This window comes from Thamnophis elegans, chromosome 7 (assembly GCF_009769535.1).
Source record: "Thamnophis elegans isolate rThaEle1 chromosome 7, rThaEle1.pri, whole genome shotgun sequence".
NCBI lineage: Eukaryota > Metazoa > Chordata > Lepidosauria > Squamata > Colubridae > Thamnophis > Thamnophis elegans.
In genome coordinates this window covers 61,331,943-61,349,931 of record NC_045547.1, presented here as the reverse complement: position 1 = coordinate 61,349,931, position 17,989 = coordinate 61,331,943, and the positions used below count along the sequence as shown (strand labels likewise).

General features: G+C 39.4%; 1 protein-coding gene across 9 annotated transcripts in view; it reads left to right on the top strand.

The window, feature by feature from the left end:
• CADPS2 (calcium dependent secretion activator 2) overlaps positions 1 to 17,989 on the top strand; it is a 387,307-nt gene that overhangs the window by 208,440 nt on the left and 160,878 nt on the right. For all 9 annotated transcript variants that reach the window (XM_032220716.1, XM_032220714.1, XM_032220712.1 and 6 more), the window contains one exon: positions 13,692 to 13,758. In XM_032220716.1, the coding sequence (XP_032076607.1) occupies positions 13,692 to 13,758 (67 nt within the window). The remainder of the gene's footprint in view (positions 1 to 13,691; positions 13,759 to 17,989) is intronic.

Here is a 17,989-nt window from a genome sequence, read left to right as displayed (position 1 = left end):
AGGTTTAGGGTTAGGTTAGGGTTAGGGTTAGGGTTAGAGCGCGCTGTTGTCGGCACGCTTCAGCGCTCATTCACGGTTTAGAACTCGCGTTTTGTCACCACGGTTTAGTCAGGCGCCCTTTTGTCAGTGAACCACGGAACCCACCATTAGCCCTCATAGTTAATTTTCCAGAGTCAGAAAAGTTGATTTGAAAGAGCTTCAAAAAGGGACAAGACAAGGGAAAAAATCAGATCTAAAGAAGAATTCCTGTCTAATATAAATATATTTGTTCTTGTTCATCATACTAGTAGGCTGGTGGTGATGTTTTTCACCAGGAAAGAAAAACTAGGCTACACTTTCTCACTTCTTCAAACAATCCTAGCTTGATTCAGAATTTAATTCCTGGTTCACATGTCATAAGAGAATACATCTTCCCAGCAGGTGGCAGAACCTGAACCAATCATGTCTGGGATTTGTAGCAAAACACGGAAACCATCTGTTGGGTATCATCAGGGAATACTTGGATTGTAAGCTTGATTGAGAAATTGAAAAACTCCCCAGAAGAAAATAATTGCAAACTTCCTTATAGTCACCAAGAGTTGAGTCCAACTCAAGGGGTTTGTTACTAAATCTTAGTTGGCTGGTTTCGCATGTAAGCTATAAATAATTCCAACACACTAAGTTCCAAAGTAATTACACAATGTGGTAAGCTCAAATGAAAATTATAGTCTAGAACAGGGGTGGTCAAACTCACGTCATCACAGTGGTGTCACGTGACATATTGGGACTTTTTCCCCCTTCGCTAAACTGGATGTGGGAGTGGCCAGCATGTGATGCATCCAGCCCGTGGGCCAGGAGTTTGACAGGCCTGGTCCTAGAACATTATATCAGTGGTCTCCAACCTTGGCAACGTTAAGCCTGAAGGACTTCAACTCCCAGAATTCCCCAGCCAACTTAGCTGGCTGGGGAATTCTGGGAGTTGAAGTCCTCCAGGCTTCAGATTGCCAAGGTTGGAGACCACTGCATTATATGAATCAGATTAGTCTGTCCATCAGTTTAGAGTTTTTTTCCCAGATTTTAATCTGTAGAAATGGAGTGATAACACATTGACTCTCCTGCCAAATGGTAGAGCTTATGGTTTGCTTATTAGTACTTCAATTTATTTAATATGATCACCGGTAGGCTGAGGTAGACATGTTTTGGTGCCAGTAGGTTTCATTAAACTTTTTTTGTAAAGATGAGGGCTACGGTTATGTGGAGCAATAATGCAAAGAAGGCTGTGTTGCACTCATAGGGAACACCAAGATTTTCTTATTCTTGTTTTTGGAAAAATAACTTTAGAGAATTTGTTATTAGGATTTAGACTGTTTTTGTTTGTTGCTGTCAAATGGTATAAAACTATGCCATGATTTTTGACAGTTGTGGTCAGACATTGGGAGTCTTGTTTTTAAGAAAAATATGGGAAATATTAATAAGAAATTAATATTGAAAGACATTAGGTATAAATGACATTATGAATAATACATAGAATCACCTAGTTTTGATTTTTTTTTACTTGTATTTAATTTTATGTCTGTGAAGCTGACATATCATTTCTCGATTGAGGTGTGGTAATGAATTTGTGAAGGTCTTTATTAACCTGACAGTATAGTATGTCTATTAAGCAGCTAATAAGTTTTGACTTGAAATTTCATTGTTTCATTGATTAGATTCAAACCTCTAACAATGTTTTAAAATATTTTGTAAAATTAATTTTCTTTGTTAAAAAAAACCCCTGATCATGCGTTATTACAAAAATAATTACTAGATTCTCTAATACCTGAATAAATATCTGTGCATAAATTAAGGAGAAGTAATAGATTGTTTCTTGTAAGTACAATCACAAAAACAGTTTGAGATATGCTTTGGAGGGGCAGTGAATTCTAGAATCTAATCCCTCCTGAGTTTTAAAATTTTAAAGGTTGGAAGTTTGGACATCAAAAATAAAGTAAAGCATGCTTTTTGTCAGTTTAGTTATGGGAATAGTTAGGGCCTTCTCAGAGAGGTTAATGTTATATTCTGCAGTATATTGTGTGGTAATTACTGCCACTCATTTACTTTTTAAAAGAAGGCTATCTGTCTGTTTATTTGTTTATTTTTGCTATTTGATATCTACATGCTACTAGAAAAGCTAGCTTTATTGAAATTCAGGATTGGGACTGGTTTTGGAAGTAAATAAACTCCTGGTTCATCCTAGTGGCTGAACCATGACTATACCAATGGAATGAAAATGAAGTATGTGGCCCAATTTGTATTATTGCGTCTCTTAAAGCTTTCAGTGGGATCAACATTGTTTTTTGGATTACTTCTGTAGGTTTCAATTAAAATGTTCAATATTAAAGGGGCCCATATTTTACCAGAAAACCAGATTCAGAATGTGATGCTTCAGATAACACATTCACAGTATTGGGTACCACTTATTTCCATGCTGTTTTTTATTCTGTTCACATCTCAATGAAACTATTACAAGTAATCCTCATTCAATGACGCTATTAAGAATCAGAAATTCTTGTCATTAAACATTGTGGCTCTAAGTTAAAAACAACAATAACATGTGTCTGCACCACGTAGTGAGGGCAGTCCTGGCAGTAGTCATTAAATGAAGATCACATGGATTTAGAACTTCATGTGACTGAGACTTCTGATTTCATGCCAACTTCCCCATTTATTTGACTTATTGGAAGCTTGTGAGAAAGTTGAAAATCACAATCAGGTGACTGTGGGCCATTGCAAAAGTCATAGTAAAAGTTTTGGTCATAACTACCACTCATTTAGCATCCTTATAGGTTTGAGAAGACACTGAATGAATGTTAGATAAGAAACCACCTTTAGAGAAAATCATTGGAGGTGTGTATTGGAGCATTGCTTATATACAAACAATAAGCAATCCTCCTGCTGTTTTCATTAAATTATTGAAGGGAAATTATAGGATCTCTAAATAGGTGATTGTGAAAGTATAGGAAGAATGTAGAAGAACAAGTGAAATTTAAACAGTTGTAATAGCATTACTGTGAATGGGTAAATGTATTTATCCAGACTAAGATGTTTGTCTAGATGTCGAACACAGATGCACATTATTTAAAAGCATAATTTTATAAATCAGGCATGCTTCTAAGTTCAACAATGTCATTGGAAGCACATATGGTGAATAATCAAGAATATATTAACTAAATTTAAGTGGTATATGACCTACAAAGTTATGTCAAAAAAAAGGGTTAATATCCATTTAGCATGCGAGAATGATATTCACCATGGATTATTGTAATGTCACCTATGGTTGAATTTATTGTTTATGTAAAATAAAACTATACATGACCTTGTGAAGCAAATCACTATGCTTATGTTTCACAAATAATATGCCATTTATACTGATTACTAATGTTTTTTTAGGGCCAATTTTAACATGTTGCTTTTGGTCTTTAAAATTTTAAAGATGATACCATATAGATATTACTGGATTATTGTGGTGCAAACCAGTATGATCATATTACACCATATTATGTCGTTGCCAAGGGGCTTATAACATATTCTTTTATCCCTTTAATATTTTAGATAATTGAAATCCAAGATACTTAAAGGATGAAACATTGAATATTCAAAGGTTGTAAAGACTAATAACCTTTTACTACCCACTATAGTAATATGTTACTATATATTACTGCAATTTGTTTTACTTTTCCTGAATTTTAAATGGACAGCATTTAAATATTTGTATATTATCTATTTTATTGATATTACAGAATAACAAGAGTTGGAAGGGACCTTGGAGAACTTTTAGTCCAAAGCTCTGCTCAAGCAGGAGATCCTATGCCATTTTGCACAAATTGCTTCCAATCTCTTAAACCCCCAGTGTTGGACCGACCATAACTTCTGAAGGCAAGCAGTTCCACTGCTTAATTGTTGGTTCCACCACAAAACCGCGTTCGACTAAAGGGCGCTCAACGAAACCGCGTAGCTGACGTCATCACAGCGCAACAACAGCGCGGAGAAAAAAGCACGCTGTAAACGCTAAACCTAAAATTAACCCCTAAACCTAACCCCCCTAAACCTAACCCTAAACCTAACCCTTAACCTAACCCTAAACCTAACCCTAAACCTAACCCTTAACCTAACGCTAAACCTAATCCTAACCCTTAACCTAACGCTAAACCTAACCCTAACCCTTAACCTAACCCTAACCCTAACCCTAACTCTAAACCTAGCCCTAAACCTAACCCTAAACCTAACCCTAAACCTAACCCTTACCTTAACTTGAATTGGCTTGCTTTCAAAGCGCTATTTAAAGTGCCCTTCTTTCTCCGCGCTCGCTGTTGTCGCCCTGCTGATGACGTCAGTGACGCGGTTTAATCGGGCGCGCTTTAGTCGAGCGCGGTTTTGTCGTGCCACGTAATTGTTCTCACTGTCAGGAAATTTCTCCTTAGTTTTAGGTTGGATCTCTCCTTGAAAATTTTCCATCCCTTACTTCTTGTCCTGGCCAGATGACTTTGGAAAATGGGTTGACCTATATATTCTCTTTGTGACAGCCTCTCAAATCTGGCAAAACTGCTATCATGTCACCCCTAGTCTTTTTTGTTAGACTAGACGTACCCAGTTTCTGCAACCTTTCATCATATGTTTTAGCCTCCAGTCCCAAATCATCTTTCTTGGTCTTCTTTGCACCTTTTGCAGAGTCTCGACATCTTTTTGTACTGTGGTGACCAAACCTGGATATAGTATTTCAGGTGTGGTCTTACCAAAGCAATATAAAGTGATACTAACACTTTACGTGAAACCACAATTATTGGTTTCTATAATAATTACTTTGTGGAGAGATTGAAAGATAATATTCATAATAATAGAATGTGTGTGTGTGTGTGTGTGTGTGTGTTGCTGTTGTATTTTTTTTAAAGAACATCCATGCTCATACATAATCATAGATTCTTTCTTTTGAGGTGACAAATGTATAGACCAGGGGTAGTCAACCTTTTTATACCTACCGCCCACCGGTTGCACAGTAATGGTGATTTATAAGTAGGGAAGTAACTTTACTTTAGAAAATTTATAAAGCAGCGTTACAGCAAACCCCTACCGTCCACTATGAAAGCTGGAACACCCACTAGTGGGCGGTAGGGACCAGGTTGACTACCACTGGTATAGACAAACATAGTGTTTTGAAAGCAGAAAAAGGCATATTCGATTATTTTAAAAAAGACTTGAATGCCTAGTTTCACCAAGGCTTCTTCTGAAATGAATTGAAGAGCATCAGAAGGCAGGACAAGAAGTAATGGGTCTTTGAAGTTCCAAAGGTGTTTTTTTTTTTAAAGAGGCAACTGGACTTTATTGTTTTTATTTGAAGACGTTTTGCTTCTCATACAAGAAGCTTCATCGAAAATCCAAAATACCTTCGGAACAACCATGACCTGGATGATGAAGAATCTCCAAAGACATGTATCTTTGAAGCTAGTCAAAGAGAACTATGACCTAGAACTAAGGAGAAGTTTGTTGACAGTAAAAGCAATTATTCAGTGAAATAGTTTGCCTCCTAGGATTGTAGGTGCTTCATCACTGGAGATTTTCTAAAATAGACTGGACAACCATTTGACTGTGAGTTTCCTGCCTCAAGCAAGGGGTTGGTCTAGAAGACCAACAAGGTCCCTTCCAGTCCTATGAGATTCTTTTGTCATATGTACATTGGATTCTTTTTTTGTTTTGCTTGTATATGTGTTAGTTATTTTTCTTTTATGTAGATTTTAGTTTGATTATATACTGTAATAGAAAACTTATCTGTGTGAAGTAATAAAGTGCTCTGGAATGAAGGAATGCAGGAAGAAATATTTTAGAAATTTTCATGGGAATAAGCAATGTGTCAGAGAATGGAATTGAAATAAATTGTATAAAATCCAGGGGGGGGAAATGATAACAATTTTAAAAGTTGAACAACAGTAAGTTGTAACTGCAGAAGTATTAAGATATAGGTGTGGTTTATATGTGGAGTATCTCTGCAACTTGCTCAAATTGTGAGCAAGGTGTAAATCATATTTGTTTAGGGTATTTATGCTTGTGCTAATGTTAAAGGTGTGTTGGTTGGGGATATGAATATGCATGCTCTTTTGAATACAGATGACCCCATACGTTATAAGTAATTTAAATTTAGTTTTTAAAATATCAAAATACCTCAAACATGAGAAAGTATTTGATTTTTGTCATTTATCTACAGATACTATATTTTTAGAAAGATTCAGCAGGTAGTCTATTATTGTCCTAGGCACATATATATATACAGTATTAGAATGAGTATTTATTATTATTTCTATAAAGAACTCAGTGCACAAATGTACATGCTCCTCCTCCTATTTTTTCCACATTGACCCTATGAGTTGAGTTGGGCTGAGAGAGTGTGATGGGTCCAAAATCACCCAGCCAGCTTTCATACCTAAAGCGGTATTAAAACAGTTTTCTGGTATCTAGGCTGGTGCTTGGCTTATTTTTCAATCCTTACTTTATTTATACTTTGCTTAGATCAAGGGACTTGGGAACTTTAAGACTTGTGGACTTCAACTCCCAGAATTCCCCAGCCACAAGCTCCCAAGTTTGGACACCCCTGGCTTAGATAGAAAGAACACTCATTTTTGTCTAAGAACCATTTCTAGCCTATATGATTGCTTAGCCTCATTCTTAAACTAGATTATGTGTCTATCTCAGAGTATAAAGCCCAGACTCACAATGACAACCTATCTTGCAGGATCCAATCTGAATCAGTCAGTGAGACCAGAGGTTTTTAGTCTTATAAGCCAGTGATGGCGAAACAGGAGTGCCGGAAACACGAAGACCAGCTGGCCGGCATGTGCATGCCTGTTTTTGGCTGTTTATTGGTATTTTGGGGGCCATTTTCAGGCCGAAAACAGAAGAGCAGCTGGTGATGGTACACGTGCCCACAGAGTGGGGAGTACCACCTCTGGCATGCATGCCATAAGTTCACCATCACGGTTTTAAGCTTTCAGACTTGTGCAGAAGCCCAAGGGAATTTCTCTCTCACCAGAATGTCACAGAATGAAATTCCCCGAGGATCAGCTCCAGCATGAAGTTCAGAAGTTCGGAAGACTAAAAAACTCTGGTCCCTATGACTGACCCATATTGGATCCTGCAACATTATCCTGGGACACGTATATTTTCCTGATAATCTATCTATTGATTTGTTTTTAAATATTTGTTCCAATTGTCTTTATTAAAGTGATGAAAGATACTTGCGTTATCATTAAATAACGGCATTAATGTCCTAATAAAAGGGATGCAGTGGCTCAGTAGCTAAGACGTTGAACTTGTAAAAATGCAAGTAGAAAAATAGGAAACACCTTTGGTGGGAAGATAACTGCGTTCCGTGCACCTTTGGTGTTTAGTCATGCCGGCCACATGACGATGGAGACAGTGCTGGCTCTTCAGCTTTGAAACTGAGATGAGAACCACCCCTTACAGTCGGGAACGACTAGCACATATGTGCGAGGAGACCTTTACCTTTTACCTAATGTCCTAATGCCACCCTCTCTGTGTGTACGCTATGTCCATATGTATATTGAGAAATAGAAGGATGGTGTAAAAATCTTTAGGGGCTTCCTGCCAATTTTCCTATTCATATATTGAGTGTCCAGTTCACTGAAGTGAATAGATATAGTTTCCATTGTTGTTTAGCTTTCTTTGCATTCAGAATATTTGTCTTCCCCAGCATTGTAACAGCTATTTGGGCTATGTGGGTTTTATTTTCTTTCTTTAGCTCCTCACACCATCCCATTTCTTGTGAAGATGTGTTTGGTGCTCTTTTTCAAGAGCACGGAAAAGTATTGAAATCAATCTGAGAATGTTTTCAGCTAGGCTTCTGATGACCTAGCTGTATTGTAGTCTTGAATCTGTTGTGTCTCTCCTCGTCAACCGAGGACAAAAAAAGAAGAGAAAAGAAAAAAAGCTTAATCTTGTGGGGTTACATAAAAGAAGGAATGCAGAACAAGGAAGAATTTCCTTTATGCTAGGCAGAACAGAATACACCATGATGGCTGAAAGTGCCTGTGGGCATTTGGTCCCTATTGGTTCTCACACTGAATGCAGTGATGCCCGCAGATAGACTGTATTGTTGTCAGTTAAATGGGATCATGAGTGTCTGAAAGGTGTTTGAGAATGAACTGAAAATCATTTTCACAAGTGGATGATTACTTCTGCCACATGTTAACTGAACTCTATCAGAATGGCCCAGATTTTGAGACTGCTTTAATTGCTCTTTCAACCTTGACTTAGACTTCTTTTTAAGAAAGCCTTTTGTAGAACAGAACTGTAATATGTATTGATTTTTCCCCCTTTCTACCTTTTCTTCAACTGTGATAAATAAAAGCTTATAAAAAGTAAAGGATTCATTTTAAAGATGCAGATGGATTTTTTCCTTAGAGATAAACAAAGAATAGGCCCTACTTATGGAGTATTAACAAGTATTAACATTATTCTCCTACATACAACTTTGGTGAATTGTTTTAGGAGCCAATAAATAATGATGCCATATAGTCACTTATTTAATCATTAGTCTTCTCTCCTTCCCATCATAAACATCACAGACAAACAGGCAAGCCTCATGGCATAGTCTTAAGTGCTATAAACCTTTGTCTCACATATATATCATTCATTTAAATAAAGCATTCAAATAGGGTTTTTTTTTTAAAAAAAAAAAAGACGCAATTCAAAATGTTCTATCAGAACATTTCATACGTTCTTTCTTCTTATGGAACTGAATTAAAGATTTATTGCATCTTAGATAACTTTAGAACTAAAAAGAAGCCTTATTCTCCCCGATATTTTTAATCAACTACAGAGAAACTGGCCATGAGGGTGTTGTTGTTTTGTTTTGTTTTGTTTTTAAGGAGCACTTTGATTTTGTGGTTAAAGTGCAGCCTACAGGTTCTGTGAATTCTAGGTTTCCCTTAGGTATGAAAGCCAGCTGAATGACTTTGGGCCAGTCACTCTTTCTCAGCCCAACCCAACTAAAGGGGCTGTTATTCTGGGGAAAATAGAGGCAGGAAGATTAACTACTGTATGTTTGCCACTTTGAGTTATATATAAAAAAGGTGGCATAAAAGTCTAATGATAAAGATAAAGATCCTTATAAAGATATGGAAGATAGGGATGAGGAGAGGAAGATGGAAGGGAGAAGGAGAGAGGGAGAGAGGGTAGGAAGGGGAAGAGAGGATGAGGGGAGAGGTAAGGGAAGAAGGAAGGGAAAGGAAGAAGGAAGGAAGTAGAGAAGGGAGGGAGGGAGAAAAGAAAAGGAGAAGAAGGTGGTGTCAAAACAGGCGAGGGATGGTAAACAAAGCAACCCAAATGGAATATTATAATTTTATAAATGGAATGACAAATGTATAAGAATGACGAATGCAAAAAAGAATAATAACTATGTGAATGTATACCTATAATTGTATATAGAGAACAAAAAATAAAAAACTTTTTTTTTTTAAAAAAGTAATGATAACAATAATACTTAAAATTCTCTAAAGGTAAAGGTTCCCCTTGCACGTATGTGCTAGTCATTCCTGACTTGAGGGGGCGGTGCTCAGCTCTGTTTCAAAGCCAAAGAGCCAGTGCTGTTTAAAGACATCTCTGTGATCATGTGGCTGGCATGACTAAACGGACCGCTGTTACCTTCCCACCAAAGTGGTCCCTATTTTTCTATTTGTATTTTTTACATGCTTTCGAACTGTTGGCAGAAGCTGGGATAAGTAACGGGAGCTCACTCCGTTACACGGCGCTAGGGATTCGAACTGCCAAACTGCCAATCTTTCTGATCGACAAGGTCAATGTCTTAGCCACTGAGCCACCGTGTCCCTTCTCAATTATATAACAATCAGCAAAAATAGCAGTTGATCACATGTTCTGCTACTTTCCTTGTTCAGCCACTGAGCTAAGCCACTAAAGTAGCAGCAGCAATAGACTACTCTAATTTCAACACAGCCCAGGAGCAATATGATTATCAAAAAGAAATGCCCTTTTTTTGCTATATAACACTTCTGAACACTGTACACATGCACAGTGAATACTTTTTTGAATTTGAAAAGTTCAATGGCCAATCAACATAGTTCTTTGCATTTGGCAAACTGGAAGTTCCAGGCCATTGCAATGCCTTTTGTCATCTACTTTTGCATTTAGTCCCTTGCTTCCTAAAGAAAGCAAACCACATCCAGAATGCCCACAGACAATATTACAATCAAGTAAGAACTTCCCTATGGCAAACAGTGGTTTTGTAGAATCCGATTCATCTTGCAGGCATACAACAATAGGTGCTTATCTGACTCATCGTTAGCTATCAGTGCTAGCAGTACTAGTTCAGGCCTGTGGCAGTAGGCATTCATTTATACCTTTTGTTTTATTGCTAATTGCTGGGATTCTCAAACTATGTGGTGCTGCAAGTCAGAAAATGGGAAACCTGAGTCTTCCTCCCTGTAAACAAATCATGTGATGTAATTGGATCTGGGGATGGACAAGAAATTGATATACCTACTACAATCAAATTTAAATTTTTAGTCAGAGGGTTGATTTTTGTAAAATTATACCTCAAATGTTCTTCCATCTTCCCTGCCTAGATAGTCCAATTATGGTATGCACATTACAGGAACACAGAGATACATTCCTATACCTCCCTTCTTATAGGAGCAAGTCCTGGTAGCATCTTTGCAAACATTCATCCAATTCACACACACCTCCATGCCATGGTCTCTTATACTATCCAATATTGAGTTAAAGATGGCCAATCTTCAAGCTCAAAGTGTTTGCGGCTGCTATTTTCATATGTGTGGGGAGGATTCGTTGGAGAAGCCCATGGGTACGCACTGCTCTCTCCTCTGACAATCACCTCATTTCTAATGAAGAGGGTGGGGAATTCATGCGATTTCCTCCCTCTGCAATTCCCCACCCGCCCTCAGTGCACCCACCAGACAAAACCTCCCAGAAGGCTTCTGCTGATGGGCGAGCAGGAGGGAGGAAGGCCAGGGGAGGGACCATTCCATACTGGGCCCACGGAAGCCCTGGTACGGGAAGGCACACTAAATTCTTTCAACTGGTACACGCATATCAGACAGGACCGGCTGAAACCCACCTCTGAACCAAGTGATCAAGTGATATTGAGATCATAAATCATTGCCTTCATTGTCAAAGAACAGTACACTGTATGTAACTGTCATGGCCCCCTTGGGTTTGAATCAGTTAGTATAGCAGTTACAAGGTCATAAATTCAGCAATTAAAGATGTAGTTATAAATACAAGTTTAAGTTCAAGGGAATAGATTCCCTTCCAGCAGACAAAGTTCACTGAACCAAGCAAGATCTAGAAATAACAAGAGATTCACAGGACACAATTTAAAATATATAAAGAATACAGGATTGGGTTTGTACAGAAAGATGTGTTGCACTCAAGTACGACCTTACAGGAAGCTCTCATCTGGCAGTGATCCATTCTTATTACCATAGTGTTCTCCCAAGTAGTTTTGCATATACTGGGTGCTTCTCCAGGTATTCAAACATCCATCTGTTCATTGATTTCTGACCCTTTTCAGAAAACTGGCAGCTTTTCCATTGGGTGGTTGGATGAGACTCCAATTCAAGATTTACTCATAAGGACTGAGCACAATGGCTTCTATTACCGTCTCATGTCTGTTGGTGAAGCCAAAATTTTCTTAGTATCATTCCATGATTAAGTCAGTTTCATCTTTCTTCACTTGTATGGATAACTTTTCAATTAGGGGCATAATACTGTCTTGGAGTAGTGATGGGTCCCCTTATAATGATCAAGGACAGCATTAACATTTTTGACAAGGCTGAAAGCTATAAACAAGATAAGAGTCACTTTTAATAGTGAGATGGGTGTCATAAAAATTTAATAAATAAGGCCAGTTCATGAATACATATAGCTGTGATTTGGGAAAACAGCGTTTATAAAGATACTCTCTCTCTCTCTCCCACCCTTCCTCTCGCTCGCATTGGTATGCCTGTATTAGAGGTTGCATTATAGCTTTCTTATATTTCCTACTTCAGGTAATTTAAATACTAAAATTTAATCTAAAAATCCCAAGAGCCTAGAGGTTGTAAGTCACTGACTCCTGTTTTAGATATATATTTTGTCAGAATGTAGCATACCCATAGACAGGGGAAACCTTATTACTTCTTTTAAGAAGATAAGCATTGTAGAAGTATCTAGAATACATTGTTGTAGTAAGAGACACTAATACAGATAATCAATTATATACTCTGTGAATTAATGGCTTAGCACAATAACAGTAACTCAATCATCATTTAATCAACAAATTATTGGCTATGGAGCTCTAAGCAGTGATTGAGTATATATGCAAATAACATAAATATATTTCATAAATTGATTCAGAGTTTGCTGAAAATTGTAGTGCATTTGAAGGAAAAACATGCTTTAGAAATGTATAGTATTAAGTTCCAAAGCAGAGAACAATTATTTGGATCCAGTACAGGTACATTATCTGTTGGTGCTTTCTGGGCTCATCTAGTAGAAACAAGTTAATGAGGAAGCAACAGATTGTTGATGTACATGTCAGGTCTGCAAGTCTTATTTGCTTTTGGACCTCAGGCCTGCCACACTTTCTATTATTCTACTATGCATTTTCTACTGTGGGAAAATGGGACAGGGGATTGTACAGAGTTAGATGCCATGTTGCCATAACAAAATTATTTCTAAAAAGCCAAGGTCATCCTTTGTCTCTGCACCTCTGCACCTGACCAGAACTGGATGGGTGGAAGCTGCCAGCATGGCAGTGGAAGATTGGACCATGTGATGGTCTTGTGGGTGTGGGGGAAAGATCTTGAACTTTCAACTTGGTGGGGAAACCGGGAAGCCTTCAGATTCAGGTTTTCCCAGATATGTTAACATGGCTCTCTTAATAAATTGGAACTTTGAGGAATCATTTGCCTCAGACTCTGATTTAATTTTGGATGATATTTGGAACCCTGACATTATGGTTATGTTCTTTTGCCATATTCATAACAATTGTTTAACTCAATTGCATATTTTTTGAGATCCTGCAAATTTCTTGCAATCAAAAAACTGCTCTAATGTTTGCTCTGAGTTTATTATATATCAGCCATAAAACCTTAGTAAGTTATCTTTAGTTTCTGTTTTTTTCAACCTGTGATTTTCTAGACATATTGAGATTGTCTTTCCTAGAAGTCTTTGAAGTTGTAGCCCCAACAATTCTACATGGCCCCAGATTGGAGAAGATTGATTGAAAATTCAATAACATTCTGAAAGGCAACAACTCACAGGTTTCTTCTTGAAACACCACATGAACTATGAGCTGGAAAATCTCCATTTCAAATCTTGTCTCTGCTATAAACTAATAGAGTTGCCTTAGTTCCTAAATCTCAGTTTTCATGTGAAGTATATGATAATAACACTGATTTACTTTTCAATACTGTTTTGAATTAGGACTAAGATTATTTATGTTGCATGCTCCCTATATAAAATGTTAATAGTACTATTAACGAATGCATCAAAATGTATCATCTATATGTTAAGCATAAGTACATACAGGAATCCAATAACAAAAACTCCTCCATTCTTCCGAAACACTGTTTCATTCATGTTCATTTGTGGCCATTTCATTGTAAGGTTTTTAACTGAGAATGATTTGTCTTCACATTTAACAGGTATTTGTATGCCCTTGGACAAAAAGTTTGGAAAAGATGGAAAAAGCGCTACTTTGTTCTTGTGCAGGTTAGTGATGTTTCCTTCTTGTTTAATTTCAACATCATTTCAAGAGATGTTGTTGAAGTAATAAACATTGTGTGTGTGTGTGTATGTGTGTGTGTATGTATATGTATATATGTATGTCTGTGTATATGCATATGTATATGTATCTATTTGTATTTTGGAACTTAGAAATGTGCAATCTAGTTTGTAAAAATATTTTAATGCTGATTTCAGCAAAACAGTTCCCATGCACAGAACTCTTTGTACTAATCCCATTATTTATGGATTTAAATTTCCTATTAGAACTCACTCACAAAATCCTAAAAAAAATTCTAGGATATATTCAAAAGAACAAGTGTATAAGTTCTCACATCCAATCAAGGTTGTGCAGCATTTTTGATTCAATTCCAAAATGGTGTTTCAGAGTGTGCAAGAATATAAATGTAGCATTCACCTGCAATTCATTAAACCAATTCTGTATTTTATGAATGCTACATTTGCAACTCTCACTCAAAGTTCAACGATAGTCACACTGTATGTGATGTATATACATTTTGAAGTTATCAATAGATCTAGTAAGTAATATATTCTTGCCTAAATGTAGAACCTTTTTCACCATTGAATTTCATTTTATTAGATAGATCAGACAAAAGGTTTCACCATTGAATTTCATTTTATTAGATAGATCAGACAAAAGGTTAAATAGACAAATTCAACCATTTAATGCTAAGTGATGATTTAAATAGGTTTTTTAAAGTTACTGGATGGGGTTATTATGCAACCCACAGTTCATCTGCCACTTAATAATCCTGAAACATAAAAATAATTTTTTTTTAGCAAAACTCCTGCCGTGTCAAACAGTTCAGGAATTATGAAAGGGATGGCAAAATGCCCATCTGTACAATTCTTTATAGACATTCCACACTAGGCCTATTCAGAAAGCCAAAGTAGTCAATTGTACACTTCAGACTGCAGGTGAAGGAAACAACATCAACAACTTAGTGCACACTTATATATGTAAAATCAAGGGAATGGAGAGACATCTCTTTCAACTAGATAAGACTGCTGTTGGCCTCCTTTAAGCTTTTCTACATTTAGGCAAGAAAAACGAAATGCACAGGTACAGTATAGGTGGTACCTTGCTCAATAGTAGTAATTGTGAGAGGGACCTTGGAGTCCTAGTGGACAACCATTTAAATATGAGCCAGCAGTGTGCAGCAGCTGCCAAAAAAGCCAGCACAGTTCTAGGCTGCATAAACAGAGGGATAGAATCAAGATCACGTGAAGTGTTAATACCACTTTATAATGCCTTGGTAAGGCCAGAGTTGGAATACTGCATTCAGTTTTGGTCGCCATGGTGTAGAAAAGATGTGGAGACTCTAGAAAGAGTGCAGAGAAGAGCAACAAAGATGATTAGGGGACTGGAGACTAAAACATATGAGGAACGGTTGCAGGAACTGGGCATGTCTAGTTTAATAGAAATAAGGATTAGCGGAGACATGATAGCAGTGTTCCAATATCTCAGGGTTGCCACAAAGAAGAGAAGTCAAACTATTCTCCAAGGCACCTGAGGGTAGAACAAGAAGCAATGGGTGGAAACTAATCAAGGAGAGAAGCAACTTAGAACTGAGGAGAAATTTCCTGACAGTTAGAACAATTAATCAGTGGAAGAGCTTGCCTCCAGAAGTTGTGAATGCCCCAACACTGGATGTCTTTAAGAAGATGTTGGATAGCCATTTTCCAGAGGCATTTTGCAGGATTAGCCAGGATTGGGTGTTGTGATGTCCAATTGGCCTCGAGACAGAGTTTATTTGAAGCCACCCCTCTGTGCTCCTTGCTTCTGGTTCCCAGTTTCAACTCTGACTGGCTGAAGAAAGACAGGTTTTTTGATTCCTTATTCTTCCAAAAACAATCCAGTGCCATCCTGCAAATTCCTTCTCCCTGCCTTCTTCCCCTTGCCTCCATCTGATACCTGGAAGCCTCCCCTTGGTTTGGCTTGCTCCCAGTCGCCGGTAAGGGATTTAAAAGTTGCTTCCTCGGGCTTTAGAGGCAGGACACCATTACGGCGGCCATTTGGGGGCCTCAATTCCTGTGGGCCGCATGGTCTGGGACAGAGGCTACTATGAGGCCTCATTTTCATCCCTGCCTTCCTGGGTGGCCATCCTTTATACAGCAGCAGGGCAAATCCCTGTAGGCCCAGATCGACATCAGGGGGCCTGGAGCTGCGTGAGTTGCAAAAGGGGCAGAAAAGATCAACCAGAGGCTGATTTCGTCGCGTGGAGGCTGTGAGTGATTGGGGAAAGCCGTTTTTTGGTCGCTGCTGTTTCTGGTGGGCTGGGCCTGGTGGAGTCCTGACCTGGTGCCATGGCAGATGCAGAGAAGAGGCCAGATTCCCATCCATTGTCCCCTGGGGAGGGGACCTCCAGTAGGGCCCAAGTGAGTCCCACAGCCTCTGTGAGACTGTGAAAAACTGCAGCAGCTGGAAAATCCTCCAAGGCCTTACAGAAGGATGAGGAAAGGAGGCACAGGGCCCTGGAGAAGCAGGTGTCCAGGGCTGAATAGAGGGGTAGGCCTAGTTCTCCCTTGAGGTCTAGATCGCCCATTAGATCCAGGTCTAGGTCTCTCCACAGGGGGGATTCCCCAGTGTATCTCAGGGACATTTCACCTTCCCCTCCCCACTCTCCATGGTGGAACAGGGCTCCTATCTAAGGGATCCTTTTCAGTGCAGGGGGGCCAGGGGGGATAGTCCCATCAGGCCATCATTGGCTCCACAGTCTGAAGGCTGTGCACAAGAGGAGGAGGAGGATTCTTTCGTTAGAGACATGGAACAGCTTCCAGCAAGCATTCAGAGGCTTATCTCCTCTGCAGTTTCACATGGAATTTTTGCTGGGTTACAGAAGGGGTCTGTGCGACCCGCAATGGTGGCAAAGGTCACTGGGGGGGGAATGCACTGCTCAAGCCAGGCCGAGGCCTTCCCCCTTGGAGGTGCGCCTGCCTGTTTCTCCTTCTCTGGCTAGTGAGGGTTCCATGGTGGGGGATCAGGTTCAAAGAGAGGGAGATATGTTTGATAATGAGGATCCCTCAAAATTTGAGGCACCAGCATTCTCTGGTCTGTTTCCTCCGGATTTGTTCAAGTCACTGTTGCACAAGGCCAGGGCCACAGCGCACACTGGGTGAGATGGAGGGTGCCAAGGTGGATGGTCCGGAGAAAAAGCCAGATGATTGAGTTTACTCAGTGCCTCCTCCAGCAAAGGAAGACATCCTTGCCCCTAAGTTGTTCCTAGAGGACCATTTCCCAACCTCGCAGCAGTGATAGGAGGTTCTTTAAAATGGAACCTAGTTTCTCTGAGGTGTTGCAGGTGCCCACAGTGGACCCTCCAGTGAGGCATTGGCATCCACATCAATGGTGATGTCCAGTGATGTGGCTGATTACTTGAAGGCCGAGGACAAGAAGGCAGAGTTAACCCTTCATAAACATTCCAGTCTTCTGCATGGGCCATCAAGGCAGCTGCCTCTGCGTCATTCTTCAGCTGCATGGCTATCCTTTGGCTACAACAGATGCAGGAAAGGATTCTGCCTGAGGAAGTGCATACTCATCAAAATCTCAACAAGCTGGTTGCTGTTGCTCAATTCTCTGCAGACACCACTCTGCATGCCATGAAGTATACCTCACGGGCAATGGTGACCTCGGTGACCTCCCAACATCTCCTGTGGCTGAGGAGATGGCAAGCAGAGAACAAGGCAAAGTAGCACCTGGCATCATCGCCTTATTACGGGGGATGCCTTTTCAGTACCCCATTGGACCCAATCCTCGTTAAGGACAAGAATAAAAGAGGGTTAAGCCCATGCCCACAAAGAAGTCGGAGCAAAAATCTGCACCTTACTTTCGGAAGCAGTCCTATCGTCAGTCAGATCAGGAGGCGCAGGTATTTTCCGAGATCAGATAGGCAGTCGGATAGGCACTACACGAGGGATAGGCCCAGGTTCCAACCCCAGGGGAAGAGATCCTTTTCGGGGGGAGGTGGCCATCCCTACCACTGGGGCAGATAGGTCAATAGCTACCCCACCCATAGATGGCAGACTGCTTCTGTTTGTCGACACCTGGGCTGAGATTACCACTGACGCCTGGGTTCTAAATACCATTAGATTTGGCCTGCGCCTAAAGTTTCTCTCCATTCCGCCAAACCACTTTCGGATGTTTTCGATCGTCAAGAGTAAAGATAAATGCTCTCTCATGAGGCAGGCGATCCAACAC